Below are 19,915 nucleotides of genomic sequence, written 5' to 3'. Positions count from 1 at the left end.
CTAAAAACAATTTGCAACCAGAGAAAACATACAGAATAAGCTGGCACAAATGAAAAACAACTGGAGGAGGATTTGACAGTTTAATTATTAACATCTCAGTAAGATGACAAGGTGTAAAAGCAACATTTCAAACAAGCAGTACCTTAGATATATACTGATGTACAGGGTTTTCACCAATCTGCTACAAACTGTAAAACATGTAAAAAAAAAAAAAAAAAAAAAGTCTTCAGAAAAATTATCCACTATGTATAAATATTGTAACATAAAACTGCGAAGACAAATATGATCCCACCATCTTCTGTTTTTATTTAGTATTATTTTGCACAGCATCCAAACCATTTTGGAGTTGGAGTTTGTAAATTATTTGGAATTATTCTCTATTTTAATAATGTGAGAACCCCAGAGTGGTGAACCTTTGACTTGAGTTCGAAACAGATAAGCCAAACAAATATTTCTCCTTCTTCCTTTGCTTAAATCGACACCAACCCCACATTTAAATGTCTTTTATGTCGAGATTTATGGTTTATTCTGTAGAAAAGCTTGAGAACAATCATTAAACTTCTAAAGAAAGGCTTTCCAAATGACCTGATCGCGATTTATTGAAAACATTTTCCATTCTACAAAGTGTCACAACAATGTCTGAGACATGCATTGACAACAATAAAACTGTAATTACGATTTTAAAAGTAGACTTTTGAATATATTGGAGGATTTTTATTGCTGCATTACAATGAGGACACATCCCTGACCGACATATTTCTGATTTAGTCCATGACACTCCATGCGCAAAGCACAGTGGTGCGTCCTCTAGGCTGCACACCAGGTTTTATTGACCTTTACAGCGAGGCAGGCAACTGTTGCTAATTGTTTACCACCACATCCTGTTACCTCATTGCTTGCTTTAATGAAGAGGATTGCCTACATTTGAAAACCGTCATGTTTCACACGGTTCAGGCCTTGAATTGCTTTATTATCTGGGTTCACATTTTGTAAATGTTTCAGAGCGCACAGCAATTACACTTACTTGCTCTTGGTAAATAAATCCTGCGCCGCTGGACTTATAAATGTTGTGTTACTGATTTAGCTCATACACTTTAACATAAGGACAAGATTCACCTGCATTCCACATGGATACGTGCTGAAACCAGATGGGAGTGATCAGTTGTGAGAATAGCTAAAAATATTGAGTTTGTGTTGCTTCATTAGATGATTACAAGTAATCAAACCCGCGGCTGTGACGTCAGCCAGCTTTAACCAATCAATGCGCTTTCACAGACACCTTTTTTGGTAATCCGCTTTCGTGCAAGGAGCTGTCCGTTCAGCACCACACCGTGCGCGCACTCTGCGCCAGAAATAGTCCTGTTAGCACAAGCAGCATTAACGGGCTTAAGGTGACAGACTCACACTTGATTGGATTGTCTTGATTATGATGCTTGGTCATGGCGCCACTTTGGAGAAATAATTAGGTCTGCGTCTTTTTGGTGCGCTTTTTACGCGCAACACTGGAGAGTTTAAACGGAGAGGATTGCAAGCTTAAAGTTCAGTTTTCTGTTCATTTTCCGTCACAATAAAAATCAAACAGGATGTTGTCGTTTTTGCGCGGCGTGTTGTGCGTTTTCGCCCTGGGTTGTGGCCACATAACCAGCGCTCAGGTGGACGATGGGAAGCGCTACATCTGCCGGGCAATACCCATCAGCGGAGATGCCAGTTGCCCCGTAACGTTGTTACCAGAGCTTTCCGTCGGGGATCAAGAAGAGGAACTCAGAAACACAGTCATGCAGCTGCGGGAGACGATTTTACAACAGAAAGAAACTATTTCCAAGCAGCTGGGCACCATCAACGAGTTAACCACAAAGCTGTCCCTGTGCGCCTCAGCCACTGCCGATAGGAAGTACGGCAAAGGAGGTTCATGGGGGAAAGACAAGCAGAATACAATGGGCGATGTTCCCAGAGATCCAAACGACTCTATTGATAATCTTGGGAAAACCATGCAGGGTCTCAAGGATCGACTGGAGAACCTGGAGGTAAGGTGACATTGGCTGCGCAAAGGAGAACCAGCGTGCAACACCTTGAAAGCACAGCTTGAGAAGGGATTTATATAGAAGCAACTGGTAGAGTTGCCTTTCAGGTCTTTCTAGAATCATTACAGAATTTGCCAGTGAGAGCCGAAGGAAGTATCAGTGCACAGATTAAGTGTGTCCAGCATGTGTCTGTCTTAAAATGGAGCCCTAACTGGGTGATTTTATTTTGCTTTTGCCTTCAAAAGATGAAATAGTATCCTCCTTACTGCTTGAAAAACTGCTTTAATAATGTAAATAATGCGACAATAATTTGTTTCCAGCTCAAGTTTAATATGGTTTAATCATCCAAACTGCTAAAACTATAACAAAGATGTTCCAGTTTTTATTTATAACGTGTTTAAAATTGCATTGATAGCTGTCTTGGGATACTGTACAAAAGGATCAAAGCTTGTTTCATAGTGATGTAAGGAATCACTTGCATGCTGAGTTCTCCTGATTACCTCGGTGCACTTCCTCCTCATGATCTCTCACTCATCCATTCGTAGCAACAGCAAATGAGGGCCAACATATCTGGCGCCTCATTTCCCAGTGAGCTTCGCGACCTGCTGCAGCGTAGGCTGGGAGAACTGGAGAAACAGCTCCTGAAAAAAGTCAGCAACTTGGAGGAGGAAAAGAGCTTGCTCTCCAATGCCACAGCTGCCTACAGATTGAAAACAGAGAGCACTCTGAATGCTCTGGTGGAGCGGATCACTGAACTGGAGAAAGGTACTTTAAAACACTGCTTGTTCCCTTTATCCAGCAGATGTTCATTAATAGCTATGCAAATAAAGTCAAGATAAGGCTTTTTTTTCATATTAAGATAGGTGTGAAATGAAATCAGGAATTCTGCTTGCCTATACAGCACCAATGCAGATGCTAAAATTTTGCACTCAGACACTGACGATTTTAGAATTCATTCACACCACGCTGTGCTGGACATTACATTAGAAAAGATCTGCAGGTCTTTTTGTGTGCACTGAGCATGAAATGAAATTAACGGATCACCTCTTTCTCCTTGCACTCGCATCCTCTCTGTCTTTTCTACCTTTTCATGCATTAGGAGGGGGAGACTTCAAGTCTCCAGAGCAGTTTAAGCTGTCCCTCCCCCAGCGGACCAACTATCTGTATGGCCGTTTTACTAAGAGCCTGCCAGAAATGTATGCCTTCACACTCTGCATGTGGATCAAGTCTGGTGCCAGCCCTGGTATTGGGACACCTTTCTCGTATGGCGTTCCAGGGCAAGCAAATGAGATTGTGCTGATCGAGTGGGGCAATAACCCAATAGAGCTTCTCATTAATGACAAGGCAAGTCCAGACAGTTGTGGTTGTTTGAGAAGAACGATTTGAGAAGCAAAATATGCAAATCCAAAAATGCAATCTGCTTTTACTGTAGGTTGCCCAGCTGCCTCTAGAGGTACGTGATGGAAAGTGGCACCATATCTGCATCTCCTGGACAACACGGGATGGCCAGTGGGAGGCTTACCAAGATGGGGAGAAGCTGGGAACTGGTGAGAATCTCGCTGCCTGGCATCCCATCAAACCAGGAGGAGTCATTATCCTGGGGCAGGAGCAGGTAAGAACATGCAATAGAACACTTGGTGTTATTGGGTTCCTATTATGCGTCATTATTCTTCCTCTTTTGTCATGATCAAATGAGGCAGCCACTTGAAAGGAAATCACACTCCCAGTGACTTGTGGGTCTTACAAATTAACAAAGTCAAATCAACTGTTTGAAGTAACTTGTTAATGTTATGTAAAGGAAAAGTCTTAAGGGTGTGATGTCAAATTGTTTTACTAATAAGCAATCCTGCATAAGAGGAGCTTCTGCAAACTGTAGGTGGAAATGAGAAAATCAGCCCTAGGGAAAGCAGCAGAAATGAGGCAGAGGCTTACTGCTGTGGCAAAATAGCAAAAAATAAAAAACATCTGCTGATGTTGCTACAGGAAATGAGTGTGTTTAGCTGAAAAAAGGAAACATTTCTGATCAGATATTTGGAAAAAGGCAGTGCAAATGCAGCACAAAGCTCATTTATATGAAAAATAAGCATTTTGATTGATAAGCACAGTATGGCATAGTGGTTGGTTCAGACTGAAATGTCTCTCCAGCCATCAGTTGGATTGCAGTGATTTTTGACACAAGCAGTTATGGTCCCACCAGAATAAACACGTTGATCTAACAAAAGTTTGACATGCGAAAACAAACAAATAAATAAATGTCTACTAATGTCTTTCCTATCCTGTTACACTGTAAGTTAGAAATGTTAGCATGTGAACTGGCTCAACTAATCCATGACAAGCGAGGCCAACATCAGCCTTGTAAGCATGCCTGCAGATTAATGATAGCATTTAGCTCCCAGAACCACTGACTCAAGCTGAAGCCACAACAATAGCAACCAGAGCTACCGCGTTATCCTAAAAGGCTGTTTGTGTTGGAAATGAGCAAACTTTCAAGTTTTGGAAGTCCAGATGTCCAGCTACAGTAGAATGGTCGCCTGCATCCATGTGTATTAATTATGAACCCATTAATTCATCAAGACGTACAAAAGTCATTAATAATGGATTGCAAAATGCCAGCAGTGTTAAAAATGTCATAAACCTTAGAATTTTTTTTTTTAAAACAAGAAGAATTTCTATGTTTGCAAAATTTTTACAGCTTCTGGATCAGATTAAAACATGATAAACAAAGCAAGCAAGATTTTAAACTCAAGTTTTATTGTAAATTGTTGATGTTTTCCTCATGTCTTGCAAACAATGGCATAATATCATGTTAGGTCAGGCTTGAAAGGAAGGAGAGGGCAAACGTGCTGGTCTGCAGGGGATGCACATGCATGTGCTGTGTACATCTTAGTGGGTTAAATGTGGCCACAGGTCAAGTGTGACACAATCTCTTCAGGTTTCTTTTAAAGGCCTAGTGATGGAAAAACATCTGCTTTAATTAGGTTACTTCCGTCTGTTGCTTTTCATTTCTAGATCCAAATAGGCAACAGGCCTACTTTTCTTCCATTTTTCAAATTTAGCCAACAAGCGTTTGTGTCTTAGTGGTCAATTGAATTTTTAATCCCACTCCATACTGGGAAGATAGGCTACTAGGGTTTACATGAAACAACTGATGACAAACTATAAGATGGATCTGCTAAGATCCCAATTTGCGTGTAAAATCTCAAATTTTTGCTAAGTTATTGTTAGATCGTGGCAGGAGCAAACTGGTTGCAGACACCGTATTAAAACTGCGTTTCATGGTTAGTAGCATGGCGAGTTTAGAGATAAAACGGCAACAAAAACTTAAATAACCTTTAGCAGCAAAGAAAAAAGACGGTGTCAAAAAAGAAAAAGAAAAATGTGCACATAATAAATGTCTGAAAATTTTTTAAAAACATGTGAGGGTATGAATAGAAAAATTATACACATGAGGGTGAAAATGGGTTCTGTGTGTCCCTTTGCTTGGTTTGTCTCTTTGTGACAGTCACATGCACGCAATTACGCACACAGTTTGTAGGTCCGTTTAAAATGTGTTAAAGACAGGCGCAGTTTTTATGAGCAGAATTGCTCTCAGGTTCAAAAAATTACTTTGCTGGTGCTAAATTATTTTTCTTTATATTTTCTTCTCCCATCACAAGCAAACTTGCCTCGATTTAGCAATTCATGCAGACATACTAAGTGATGCATGAATAACCCTGCGCACTGTTAGCAAATCAGTTTTGTTTGCTTTTTTGTTTGTTTGTTTTGGTATTTTTTTCTTTTTTTGTGTGTGCAGTGGCTTCGTATATGTTTTTGTTAACGTAAAACTCCCTTCCATGTCTCTTAAAATCTAAATACTCACAGAACAAAAAGTAATACACAGTGATTCTTTAAATCTATAGTCTCATTGTATATCATGAAATACTAATGAAATAAAAAAAAAAAAGTCTTTTTTGCACAGAAGTACAGAGAATCGCACTATTACTTTCAAAGTAATTCAGTACACTGTTTCTCTATAGGCCTACCATATGTGTGTGTTTTGTAAGAGAAGGTGGGAATTGTAACCTGGTACATGCAAATACTGACCATACAGTTAACATTGTGAAAAGGTCTCTTCCATGAAGTTTTAAAGGCCTAATCCTAAACAGACAAAAAGCAAAAGTGGAAATAATAAGAGAGAAAACAAAAATTAAGAATAATAAGACAGCAAACATAGACTTTCAGCCGCTAAACTGGGTCAACTTTCCCAATGTGACCGTTACATACAATACTTGAACATGTATTAAAACTATTTATTTAGTTAGATATTATATGTGCACACATAAACACACACACACACAGAGGCACAAAAGAAAAAGTAATATTTCAGGACACTAGTCAATGTGTGACTGCTTCACACCTGCCATGATGCTGTGTTGGATGATGATCAAACAGCTGAGACCAGAAAAAGGTCATAACACATCAGAAGAAAGTTGAAGTTTAATTCCCTTTTTCCCAGTGACCGCCTCCTCTGCTTTGGAAAGATGATTACCTCTGATAATGTTGTTGATGCTGTGTGAATGCACCTCTGACGGTTTACTGCCCTCACAGGATGTGGTAGGTGGGCGCTTTGATGCTGGACAGGCCTTCGTGGGCGAGATGAGTCAGGTGAACATCTGGGACCGTATTCTAAAGCCAGTTGAGATCCAGTCGATGGCAAACTGCAGTTCTTACATCCCTGGGAATGTGATCTCCTGGCTAGCAAGCAACGTTGAAGTTTTTGGAAGGGGAGCATCCAAGCGGCCCTTGGAGATGTGTCTGGAGCGACTGCCCAACGCTTAAAACCTAAAGACATATGTGTAACATTCCAGCGAGCATATTATCATTCCATCTTTTTGAAATGTTTTCTGCAAAGGTTACTGCAAGGCCTTTAACATCTTCAGCTTATGAAGAGATGTGTGACAAAGCTTTTATTCTCTGTTGTTTGTTAACCAGGTGGAATCTGTAGCACCAAATATTGAAACAAACCTGATTTCATGACATCACCTGAAATTGCCACATGGTGCACAAGGCACAATCAAAAGTTAAACGAAACTACAATTTTCCTACCGAGATCCCTGCACAGACACAGCTGAAAGAGGCTCTATTATGCTATTTCTTTTTCTGAGCTTTCTACAGTGTTATATTGTTGAATACTCATCAGACATGTGGGCGAAACTTCGAAACTTTAGTGACGTCTCGAGGGTGGGACTCTGTGATTGGTCATCTTCTCTAAGTTGTGCACATTCACGATTAGAAAGCCACACCCACCTTCACTGCTCAGTATAACTTCCTTTAGAAAACTCAGAGAAAAACCTGAAATACCTTGAGAAACATAGGTGCAGTTTGATAAATAGTTTGCCTCAATTGACCAATCAGATGCAGTCCGCAGGCAGGAAATAGGGTGGAACTTTCTCTGTTCGCTTGTTTCTGGCAGAGGCTGATCTGGGAGGATCAAAACAAAACAAATGAAGGGGTTTGTGAAAAATGCTTGATTATTTCTTGCACTTCTGGATTTGAATAGTAAAATAAATTGGACTGAAATGTTCATAATAGAGCCACTTTCATTTTCCATTTGTCAACACACCACAGTTCTACATCAGCACAAATGTTCCTACATCACTACTTTCCATTGGGTTGTGTAAACTTTGCAACTTTTCTCCTTTGCTTCTGATTCCTTGCTTTTCTCTCAGCCACTAATGGTTTGGGTTTGCTATCAAAAAGTGCATGATGAGGAGTAGTATGAATGGTTAAGTCGATATGTTACAAATCACATGCATGAAAAGCTTAATGGTAATGGCTGACACATTTTGGTACTCATATATCCCAATTTCTGTCATGTCACATGACCTAGAGACATTAGAGCAGAGGCAAAGGCAGGAAGTCCGGTCCTGGAGATCTACTATTCTGTAACTTTTAGATGCAACCCTTCTCCATCACACCTGAATCCAACAGCTGAATTTCCTCTTCTGTATACCATTCAGCTCTGCAGATGCCTGGTAATGAGACATTCATTTGATTATTTTTGTTGGGCAGAGGATGCATTTGCAGGATGTTACATGCTGAGGAACAAACATGGGCACCCCTGGTCTAGACATATCCTATGACTTGGAATCATGGATGTAAGAGAGAAAATGGACATTTTGTATGTTTTTTGTTATTTTGTTTTTCGTGAAGCTGGGCTGGTTGTAACACACCAAAGTGCAAATTGCTGAAGTGGGAGTATAACTTCATTAGACCAGTCATGGTGTCTCTGCAGGGATTAGCTGTAAGACAAACCCCCTTCTCCATGATTCGCCTTTTCACACTCTGATGTAGTGACCTGGTCTTGCACAAACGTACACAAATTACCTTTCACTGTTCAAATGCATTAGGCTTTTTCATGAGAATTTGTTCTATCCTTTATAAATGTATCATTCTAGGGGGATTATAATAGCAAATAAAATATTTGGTATTGCAGCGGTGGATCACTGTGGGCCCATCACAGTGTTTTCTACCTGGCTGATTGAATTAAAAACTGTTTAGATAATGAATCATGTTGAAAATATATTCATAGCTACAGTGTTGTGAAATATTTTTATTCGTGGTTTGTGATATTGCTGCTGTGCAAAGTCTCATCAAGTAAATAGACAACAGAACAAAGCAGTCCCATAAGATCCATCAAATGTGTATTTTGAATTACTTGTATGTTTTTCTTTGTTTTTTGTTACTCACTGTGCATGTCCAGCGGAATTTGACATATGGTTACTGTGTTTTTAAATGTAACATGTTTTTAAGCTCGCGTGTGATTCATAGACCTTGTTATGTGGCCTTCTTTCAAGATTCAAGTGCCATTAAAAGCTTTTTTCTAACTGTTGGAAATGATTTGCTTTGCCCATGTATGATAAATAAGAAAATAAAGAAAACATCTGTTGCAAAAATTTGTTGAAGAGTGATTAATCTCCCAGTTAAATTTTCCTGATTGCATGTCTTATCTTAGTCTGTGTTGGGCAATAAGAGTCCTGTTTGGGATCTCAGGGTCACATGGGATCATTAGAGCTAAATCGGGTAGACTTTGTTTAAGGATAAAGCCAGTTTTACACCAGTTTAAAATCACCTTGTTTCTTGTATCTATTAAGCTGGTCAGGCAGTAGTGACATGAGTAGATATTAACACAGGCTGAGCAGGATCTTTACACTCTGTTGACTGAGGTCAACCCACAACATGTGTGGCCTGTGGCATTAACCAGGCTTAGCAGATGAGAGGCCAAAAGGTCAGAGGCAGCGTCACGCTCTCCTTTAAATGCTCTATCCAACCACTGACTGCCTGGAAAAAATGTTAAAAAGGGGCATAAAATTCCATTCTTTTTGGAGTTATTTATTTATTTATTTATGGACTTATTTCTTTTTTTTGATATAATAACGTGGACATTCAGCTCTGTTTCAAACTGCAGAAATAAAACCCTGAAGGCACAAAAAGAACTAGAATATTTTTTGGCTGATGTTTGCCATTGCATTTTTCTCACTGATCTCTTTGGTGAATAGCTGTTTCAAATCACACTTTTTTAAAGAGAAAATGTATCCCATTTATACTTTGATGCTTTTCCATACAGGTACGCGTTTTCCCCTCTTTTTCAAAACATGTCATTTCCTGTCATGTTTGCCCCTCCTCTGATTCGCTCAGCCTCACCTGCCTACTGATCACTGGCCAAGACTACATTTCCCAGGATTCTCCTGCCCCTCCCATTATGGAGATCACCTGTGTTCCCCTCATTATCCTCATGTGTTGCACCTGTGTTTCTTTGTATTTAATCCCTAGTGTTTGGGAAGCTTTCCTGTGTAGTCTTGTCTTTCCTGTACCAGACTTTTACCCTGATTCTCCTTATGTAGTGTTCCTTGCTACCTGTCTGAGATTAACTACAAACATATATACATTGATCCTGCATTTGTGTCTATCAAACTCAGGCTGACATTTTCTGCAAATGTCAGACTTTAATCGGATCTATTTAGAGCCAGTATCTGAAAATTAAATTAAGAAAGCCAGTCTGTCGTCATTTCTTATTGCCATTAAGCTGAATATGTGAGTCACAAAGATGCACATTTGGGGAAGAAAAAAATGGCACATTGCTGTGCTTTAAAAAAAAAAAAGGTATATCTGCATATGCTTGATGTTTATGCAATCGTTTAATATTTTAACAACATGAGGTAAATGCAGAGAGAAAAAAAACGAAAAACTCATAGAGCTTTAGTGAATGTGACCTAAATCAATTGAGGCTGTACGTAACTGTGAAAAACTGCGCTCTGGAAGTCTTTGCTCAAGGTTCACTCTCTGATAGGAGTGGTGTCAGCTGTTAGCATCTGCAGCTCCCCACAGCTTCTTTGACACCTAAGATTCATCAGGAAGCTCACAATTAACAATTCTGTGACATCTCTAGCAGAAGACAAAAGATCATCAAGCACAACCCAAGCTGCCAAATCGCTATTAATACATGAACTGATCACATTCTGTCAGGAAAGTTTAAGAAATTTAGTTTGGTTGAGGCACTTGTTTCCAGTTTTCAGCATCTTTTATTTATTTTTAAATGTGTTATTTCTAAATATTCATCTCAGTCTTTTGTTCGTCTGACCTTTGACTACACATTCTGCTAGAATGGCTTGAATCCATCAATTTATGTCAATTTTGTAATTGTACTTACATCAAAATGATCAGAATTCTTATAAATTTGCCATGGTATAGATTTCCAATATAAAATGCCCTGTTGAATCATGGATCCATGGATCATAATTTACAACAAGAGTGTTATGATCAATGAAGTGGTGACACCTCTAGTGCCCCAACTTTAAAGTGCATTTCAAAGCAGTTTTTAGATTGATTGCTTGGTGAGATTTTTACAATTTAGTTATTCATTGGATAAGAACAAATAAAAGTATGCCAATTTGGCTGAATATGTACATGTCTTGGGATGGACTGGCAACCTGTCGAGGGTGTACTGTGCCTCTCACCCAATAATTGTTGGGATAGCCTCCAGCTTCCCGCGACCCTTAACTGGACTAAGTGGTTCAGAAAATGAATGAATGAATGAATGAAAATGTACACAAGTTTTTGTTGAAAATGTTAGCATGCTAAAATGCTAACATGCTAGTAACAGTGCTTTGGATAGATTAGAATCTAATAAATAATGTTTACAGCATAATTAGTTATTCAAAGATAGTTTGAATATACATCCTTATGCCAATGTTAACCCGACTTCAATCTACAGACAAAATTCTGTTGAAAACAAACTTTTGTACAAAAGTTAAGTCACGTGTTATGTAGACTTGCTTGCTTGTGTCAGCACATGTTGAACCGTAAGCATAAGGAGTCTCTGTTTGAAAAATGGCCCCTCAAAATATCCAGCCTGGAAACCTTTTGAGCCCAACATCTGTTTAAGTCTTCTGTTTTTTCCATCCCAGAAATAGCATCAATGACATACACTAATTGTGTGGGTGTGTTGCAAAGCAGCTTGTGGAGGAAGCAGTGCAGGTAGGCAGGCTAAACAAGTTTAAATAGAGCATCCTGTACAACAATTAAGATTAGCTGATGATTGCATTGCCTGTCTGAAATGTCTCTCATCAAACAAAGTCGAGAACTGGGAAAACCAAAAATGGCAAAAAAGACATGATTGCAATTTTCTAACTAATTAGAAAGCAAGTTTTCATTTATCCATGTAAGGTTTCCTTTTTCAGGTTTATATATATAACAAGGCAGGGGATAGTTTGTTATATCTTATATATCTTTCTTCCCTGATAGAGCTCATTTTGAATGATTGTAGTGAATCAGTTCAGATGGTTACTACACAAATGTGATGATGTGCAGGTATTTACATTTAAAATAATTTATAGATCTTGACAAGTGTCTCTAATAATATATGAAATGCTGTCATTTAGACTCCAGATCCCTGTGATTTTTTGGGATTTCGTTGATCCATTGTGATCTGGAAGTTGTAATGTTAGTGTAAATCATGAACTGAGGCAAAATATTTATCAAACTGCATTTATTTTTATCAAGAAATTTCAGGTTTTTCCTGAGTTTTCTAAAGGACATGTCATTAAATACAAACATCTTGATAAGGTAATGCTCTAAGGTAAACATTTGTTGCTTTTATTATCTATTCTATTCTATTCTATTCTATTCTGGATCATCTGCAGAGGTTTAATAGAGCATGCAGGCAGACCTGCCAGGAGGGAATTGCAGTAATCGATGCATGAGATGACCAGAGCCTGAACCAAAAGCTGAGTCGTGTGTTCTGTCAGGTACGGTCTGATTCTCTTGATGTTGTAGAGAGCATATCGGCAAGTACGGGCAACATGGGTCTTAAAGATCTATAGTTTTTTGTGTTATTTCATTTGTCAAGTCAACTTAAGATCAGATTTTAAGTTTGGCACCAAAAGGTTTTTAGCTTAGAAAAAGAAAAGATAACTAAATAAAAAGAACTTGGCAAAGAGACATAAGATGAGTCTGGTTTAGCAATCAGTGGAACATATAATCAGGAATGCAACAGAACAGAGTGTTGATAGGAAGGAGGTGGCAGCCTGACACCTCTGCACCTCATCCAGCACTTTTTGTTACGCACAAGAGAAATAAAGGTTAAGAGCAGCACATATACAACCTGCTGATATACAGTAGTTTGGTCATGACCACTGTTATCCATTGTTCAGGCATCCTACATCAAGACATGTGGAAAGTTAGGGGAATCTCACCAACCATCACCTCACATTTCAACATAACTGTTCATGGATAAACCGTGGAGACAGTTGGAGTGACTGATACAGAAGAAAGGAAATCTAATCTTCTGACTCTGTCCCCAGTTTATCAATGATCCAGAATCTCTTCTTTTCTTACAGTAAACACTCTTCTTTGGTCCAACAGCCTAAAAATCAGCCTCACTTCTTTGTATCAATCATTCCAAAAAACCTCCTTCAACAACTCTACAGAAGATTTAATGTTGGCGTTACTCCTTTGTTATCTAAATGATCCTTCTTAAATTTCTGCTTCAGACTTAAACTTTTCTGCAAATAGTTGTTTTCATAATAAATCATGGCTTGTTCCCTCCACCATCACATTTTCCTACTTGTAAGCCTTTACATCCGAATGAAAGGCTCCAAATGTGACAAACACCACCTGGAACATGGATGTGATGACATTCACACATTAGTTTCACTACAATTCTCTGTGTCGTGTCACTCCTGCTGCTCGTCTCACTACTAGATGTCATGGAGTGTGACATATTGAGATGATGAATACTGAAAGAGGGACACGCTGTAAAAACAGTGTACGATAAACATAGTCATTGTAGAACTATTGAATATTTATTGAAGACACATAATGTTTTCATCAACCTCTGAGATCAGGTTGGTTAATCTTTCCAGGAATGGCAAAGAGCAAAGCAAACCTCAAATCTCCTGCATTTATCTAAAAAAAAAAAAGGCATATATAGATGAGATGTGAGATTCATAGCATAAATAAATCAATGCTCATTGTTGAAACATGACCTTCACTTCACCTATTAATTTATTATGAGTCCATTTGAATGTCAGCCTCAGCTCTGCAACCCATTAATGGATCAATATCATCATTATTAAGGATTAAATACAATGTGTCATCTTTTAGCTCAACATTGGTACAAAGACAAGACACACAGAGGCACTGATGTTGCGTTGTTTATGTAAATGACTTAACAAGTTATACACAAGCACAGATTAGCTACAAGCAATGTCTAAAGTAAGATAAGAGATACATGCTATTAAAACATTATTATTACTTGTACATTTCCCTCTGCCAAATACACACCCATACATTTATTCCCAGTTTGGCACAAAGAGAGAGAAGATACAGAGGTGCAGTGTGAGGGTTAGGAACTGTACTGCGTCTCGTGCTGCATGATGAGAGGCTCCAGTTCTCCACTCTCCCCACTGGAGAACTTAAAAAGGATTTTGCTTTGACCCCCTGACTCCTGGTCCTTCAGAAATATGGCGTTACTGGACATTGCAATCTGTAATTTGACATGTACCAGACAAATATCAGTAAGTTCCACTTTTTCATGTTTCACATACACTTGTGAAAAAAACGCTGCTTTACTAACAAAAATGAGTCTGTTATCTAGGAAACACTCAGATTGTGGGAATGTCTGCACCACTGAAGTTGTTTCATCAGGTATTGATTTATTAATTACCACAGATAGCCTTCTGTGGACTGACATAATTCCCAGTCAGTGAGTTACTGAAAACAAATAAAGAATCCTAATGAGTAGACCTTATCAGTAGGACATAGCTTGTGGTGATTATATACTGTTACTATCACCTGTCTCCTGTCAATGCAGCTTTTCACTAATACTAAAATACAGAAAAAATATATTTTACCATCCTAAACTATAGTGTATGTTTTTCATCAAGTCTCTTTATTTCTTTATTGTTTATACCCATATTTTAAGTGAAACAAATGCAATTGTTAAACTTCAGTCTGATTTGAATTCACTTTTTCTTCAGTCTTATTTAACTGCTTTGCTAACTTCCATATTTGTATAAAAAAAAAATGTTATCCTCAAAAATAAGTTTTATAACCTAATCATCTGCAAATTCTATCCAATTCCAGAATTGTTGCTTTGATACTCCTTAGCCTTGTTTATGTTAGTCAGTTGGATTTGTATTCAGTTTTGTATGAAATGTGCTATACATATAAAATCTGTTGGATTGATAGGTATATTCATGCCTCTTTGTTTTTACATCCAAGTTACATGAAAAAATCATTTGGCAGAATAAAAAGAATATTTCACATTCATAACGTTACACCTGATTCATTAGAAGCTTTACCAAAATGCTCAGCTCTTTATATACATTACCTGTGACCTGCTGTGACGAGGACGGCACGCGATGACTATGATAAAGGAGAAAGTGGCTACAAGAACTGCAGCACATGACAGGATGAAGAACAGATGGATATTATCTGCAGATGACACACACAAAACATGCCACAGAGTGAGTGTAACCTGAGATTAGTGTTGTATAGACAACAATGTGAGCCATTTAGTATCTGGGTGACATGATGAAAGAAACAATGTGATTCACACAGATCAGGATCTTGGGAACAAAGCGGAAACTCCTCAGCCACAGTATATTTCTCAGGAAGAAAGATTAAAAGAAATTTTAAAAAAAGGTTGTTTACTTTCAGTGTCAGTTGCATCAAAACTTCAAATGAATCACAGCAAAAGCAAATCAATTGAGCATGGTAGACATGTGAGGATCAGTCTGATCGGCGTCCTCTGATTTGCTTGGGTTCCTTGGTTTTCCATGTTCCCTCTGTCTCTGTGGAACTAATGCAGCTAGATGGCACATGGTATGTTTTATGTGGAAAACCGCATGACACAGCACAACATATCTTGGTTCAAACAAAAAATTTTTTGATTGGTGAAAATCAACAAAAGCTGAGTGTGTACTTGGCCTCATTTTAGATACTTCTTGGTTTCAATGCATTTACTCACAGCTTCTCCTGACATAGAGGCTGAAAGAGGTCTGTAGCTTGCTGATGTCATTGCGAACACTGATATCCAGGCAGTGGACGCCAGCGGAGGTGAAGGTGTGGTTCAGCCGAAGTGTGTTTTCATACAACATGGTCAGCGTGCATCCGCCCATCATGTCAGGCACACAGTTTGTGAGGAAACGCCAGCACACCCACATGGGAGGACTGAAGACAACGTCACAGAAAAAACATTGATTTCAGATCTTATTTTTCTTTGCTGAGCTGGTCAGTTACGAACAAGATATTAAAAGTGTTTTTTGCGTACTTATTTGTCATACTGCTTTTATCAAGTAAATACAATTGTACTTTGTAAATTTTTCTCTTCTTTGGTCATTTTATATTAACCTTACCTTCCATCAACATGAAAAGCCAAACTGGTGTCCTGAGACACTTCGTAGTCTGCTGGCCCCTTTAGTTCGATATTTTTTATGGCATCTGCAAATTAAATCTCATTATTGGTGAATTCATCCTTTACCAACAACAAGCACAACATCTACCACATGTGCTTATACTCATATCCGAAGATTAGGCTAAAACAAATTAAACAAAGAAACCAAATAAACTTTTTTTTATTGAGAAAAACTGAATATTATTCACTACCAGTCAAAAGTCTGGACTCACCTTTCCATCAAATCCAAAGGGAAAGTGTACCCAAACTTTTGACTGGTAGTGCATGTCTGTGATTGGTATGGTACTGATCTACACAAATGTTTTTAAAATGCAAAGATGTCTGGGAACATTAAAGCTGTTAAGGCTCACCAGACTGGGAAAAAAAACCCTGTCTCCACACTTTGGACTGTACAGATCCAGAGTTAAGACAGATTGTGTTCAAAATGGATGACCAACAAAGATTACTCCGAGAGAAAAACCTGCAATACTCTGTCACCTATAACTGACTAAAGACCTGTCTTGCAGTGGAAAATGTTAGGATATGACAATACCATCATGGTAATAACAACAACTATGTGCACTGCAGGAATGCAAGAGGAAAGCCATTGCTCTCCAGAAAGGTCACCCAGGCCCATCTAGCCATCTTCTCTTCCCTTACACCAGAGCTGTACAACAGAGTCCCATGAGGCCTGCAGCTCTACAGGTTTTCAATGTATTCCTGCTTCAGCAACAGACCCAAATTATATAGATTTAACAGCCAGTGAAAGTCCTCACGATGACTTATTAATTTGAGTCAACTGTGTGTTGTTGCAGGGTGTGTTGAAACCTGCAGGGCTCTCATGGGACCGAGCTGAATAGCCTCACGTTTCACAGATGGAACAATGAATTATCAGTCAATCCCGAAAGTTTTTGAGGGAAATAACAGATCATCTGTGATCTCAACAACAAAGAGAAAGTAGATCATGTGGCCAGACAACAACTCTGAGCACAGAACTTATTCTGAGGAAATTTTCAGTTCAAATAAAATGAAAAAAGTTTTGAAACTCCTAGGTCGAAATCCTGATCTTAATCTAAACGTGGTGAGAGGACTTGAGTGAGAAGTTTTTATAAAAAAATTCCATCAGTTTAAGAGTTAAAGCTTTGGGAAGCCAACCAGGCAAACATTATTCACATTTTCACACTTTTGCCACTCAAACATAAATGCTTAATTTCCAACAATGCATAAATAACTAAGTGTGAGATACACTTTTAACTTTCGGTTGTTATGAGATAATCTGGTGATGTTTTAAGCCACATTTATGCAGAAATATAGACAACTGTTGGATTCAAAACTATAAAATGGGGCTCAACTTTAACATTTCACATCAAGTGCCTCAGAAAATGACTTTATATCATTGAGCACAAAGACTAACATTTACCGTAGACTTTCTTAGATTATTTTCTAATATCAAATAAATTCAAGCAGGGAAGACTAGCAGCAACTGTATTTGAAACAAGTGTCATTCCTGAAAATTGTATGTGATAAATTGTATGTTAGCAAAATAAATTACACATTTAGCTGCCACAAGTTGCGGCTGTATATGCTGAAACTACAAACCAAGCACTTGAACTTCTGTAGCGTAGACCCCGGTGATTGGAGGTGCAGATTTGGCCACATTGACTTTCAACTTCAGAGTGTAGTTTCCTGACTCTGAGTAATGATATCGAACAACTGGTTCAGTCCCTTGGATCACTTCTCTGTATCGAAGAAAAAATTAGAATAAAAAAGCCATAAAAGAAAGAGACATAAAACCTTCAAAGCCTCCCTGAATACTTAAAACATGATAAATCCTCCTACCCATTCCCTAGATCCCAGGTATACGTAAACTTGGCTGTGCTGAAATTCTTTTGCGGATCGAAGAGTTCAAACATTGTCTCCGTGGGAACATCTGATGCCAACTCTCCCATATCTCTCACATAGGTGGCATTTCCCTCCATTTGATAGAAAACAAGCTTCCCAGCAATATTTTCTAGTGAAAAGATGAAACCAAAAATAAATGTCTTGTAATAAAGCCAAGATGACCATTAAGAAGCATGATGGACGACATACCCAACTCTGTCAAAGGACCTGCAGTCTCAACCACGGCCGAGAAAAGAGGGAGGAGATGGATCAATATCCAGACTGGATGTTTTCTGTAAACACACATTCATATATTTAAAAAATGGATTGCTAAATGTCAGATGTTTGAGAAATGTCACACTTGCCTTTCCATATCTGCTGGACCTCTCCTTCTGAAGTTGCTCTGAAGTTCGAGTGGATAAAGTGGATGGAGGATCTTTCTGGCCTGGGAGATTCAGAGCATGCAAAAATGTGAACTGTAAAGAGTGTGAAATTGTCACCATTCGTTTCAGTCATGTGATTTAGGAAAAACAGTCAGCTTCTAAGTTTTCTGTCCGTGGTGTGAGATGACCCCTCAGATATGGAGGCATTTACAGTATCTAAATTTGTCTCAAATCAGACTTAAATGCTAATATAATGCGGTGAGGTGGAATGAATTAATAAAGCTAACAACCTGGAAAATGACTCATAATTATGGAGTCTAATAAATTTTTTTCTAGTTTTCATTCATTTATTCATTCATTTTCTGAAACTGCTTTATCCGAGTAAGGGTTGCGGGGGAGCTGGAGCCTATCCCAGAAGCCTTCGGGTGAGAAGCAGGGTTTTTTTGTAGTTTTATTTTCATATAAATAATATTGATAAGAACTTTGACATGACCTAACAAAATTCAATGAAACACAACTGTTTTTATATATTTCCTGCACAGTACATCTGCTACACATCAGCATCTTACCCACTGATTATGTAAAAAGAACATAATAATGTCATTTCTTTGTCATTTCCTCCAGAATATCTAAAAATATTAGGGATTCATCCTTGTTTTTGGTTTTGTTTTGTTTTTTATGTGAGTATTGTAAATAAGTCGTTAAAAATTTCTATCCATCCCATATGATGATTAAATCAAATGACGACACCAGCAGAGCTGATGTGAAATAGAAAGTAAAAGTTCAGAGTTGTTTGTTTTGGTTCTCCTGCTGCTTCACTGAGTCAAAAAAGACGGAGAATTCCACTAACTTTTCTGCTTTGTTTAAATTTTCTGCCTCATGCCTTGTGACTGTTCTGTGTTCTTGTGGTAGTATCTATACCAGGGGTGTCCAAAGTTGGTCCATGGGGCCGCTGTCCTGCAGGTTTTCCATGTATCCCAGTTCCAACACATTTGATTTACATTAAATGGATCCAACAACCAATGACATTCTGCACAATGTCTCATATATTTCAGTTTGTTGGAGCAGGGATACATGGAAAACCTACCTGACAGTGATTATCAAGGACTGGACCTGGACGCCCCTAAGCTATATGCTCTAAGGCAGCATCTTTCCCTACTAGGATAATTTTGTGGGCGAATTCATACACATACATGCAGTGGAGATGTGGAAAGTACTTGTTTGTGTCAAAATGAAAACTCTCTTTTGGAAAAATGCAGCCATTCCTGCATATATATCTCCACATGGTGCATACAGCACATGAGCTGTTGCTGTCTTGCAAAGTGTACAGCAGGAGCTCAAATTCATTTTAGAAGTTGGATACTGTATTTACCACCTCGTCTCTCTCTCCAATCAACATGAAGCATATAAAAAACATAAAGAATATATTTTTTAAAAAAAACACAAAGAGCACATATGAACAACAGAAGTAAGTTGAGACCGCTCAAGCCAATTGCTGGACTAGATTGCCCCCATTAGGCCATATCATATTACAACCAATACTGAATGACATTGTTAAAATGACCCATCTAAACTGAAAATGTTACAATAAATAAAGCTGGGACATGTCTTTTCAAAAAAGATTCTTAAGCTTTATTTACTTTAGTTACACTGATTCTATAGTACCTGTACACAGGCACAAACAAGATGTGCCA

General features: G+C 38.3%; 2 protein-coding genes across 2 annotated transcripts; one reads left to right on the top strand and one right to left on the bottom strand.

Moving 5' to 3' along the window:
• Positions 1-1,583: 1,583 nt before the first annotated feature.
• nptx2b (neuronal pentraxin IIb) lies at positions 1,584-6,839 on the top strand (the record flags this gene model as incomplete). The annotated part of the gene is made up of 5 exons (XM_079260349.1): positions 1,584-2,024; positions 2,567-2,786; positions 3,121-3,365; positions 3,454-3,633; positions 6,609-6,839. The coding sequence occupies 5 exons, from the start codon at positions 1,584-1,586 to the stop codon at positions 6,837-6,839; spliced, it is 1,317 nt and encodes a 438-aa protein (XP_079116475.1).
• Positions 6,840-13,905: 7,066 nt separating this feature from the next.
• Positions 13,906-18,354, bottom strand: tmem130 (transmembrane protein 130; the record flags this gene model as incomplete). The annotated part of the gene is made up of 8 exons (XM_079260602.1): positions 13,906-14,046; positions 14,893-14,996; positions 15,532-15,734; positions 15,920-16,004; positions 17,557-17,696; positions 17,797-17,968; positions 18,200-18,283; positions 18,339-18,354. 8 exons carry the CDS (start codon positions 18,352-18,354, stop codon positions 13,906-13,908), a joined length of 945 nt encoding a protein of 314 aa, XP_079116728.1.
• Positions 18,355-19,915: the final 1,561 nt, after the last annotated feature.

Source organism: Telmatherina bonti (assembly GCF_933228915.1).
Source record: "Telmatherina bonti genome assembly, chromosome: 21".
Classification (NCBI taxonomy): domain Eukaryota; kingdom Metazoa; phylum Chordata; class Actinopteri; order Atheriniformes; family Telmatherinidae; genus Telmatherina; species Telmatherina bonti.
This window is presented reverse-complemented; position numbering and strand designations above follow the sequence as displayed.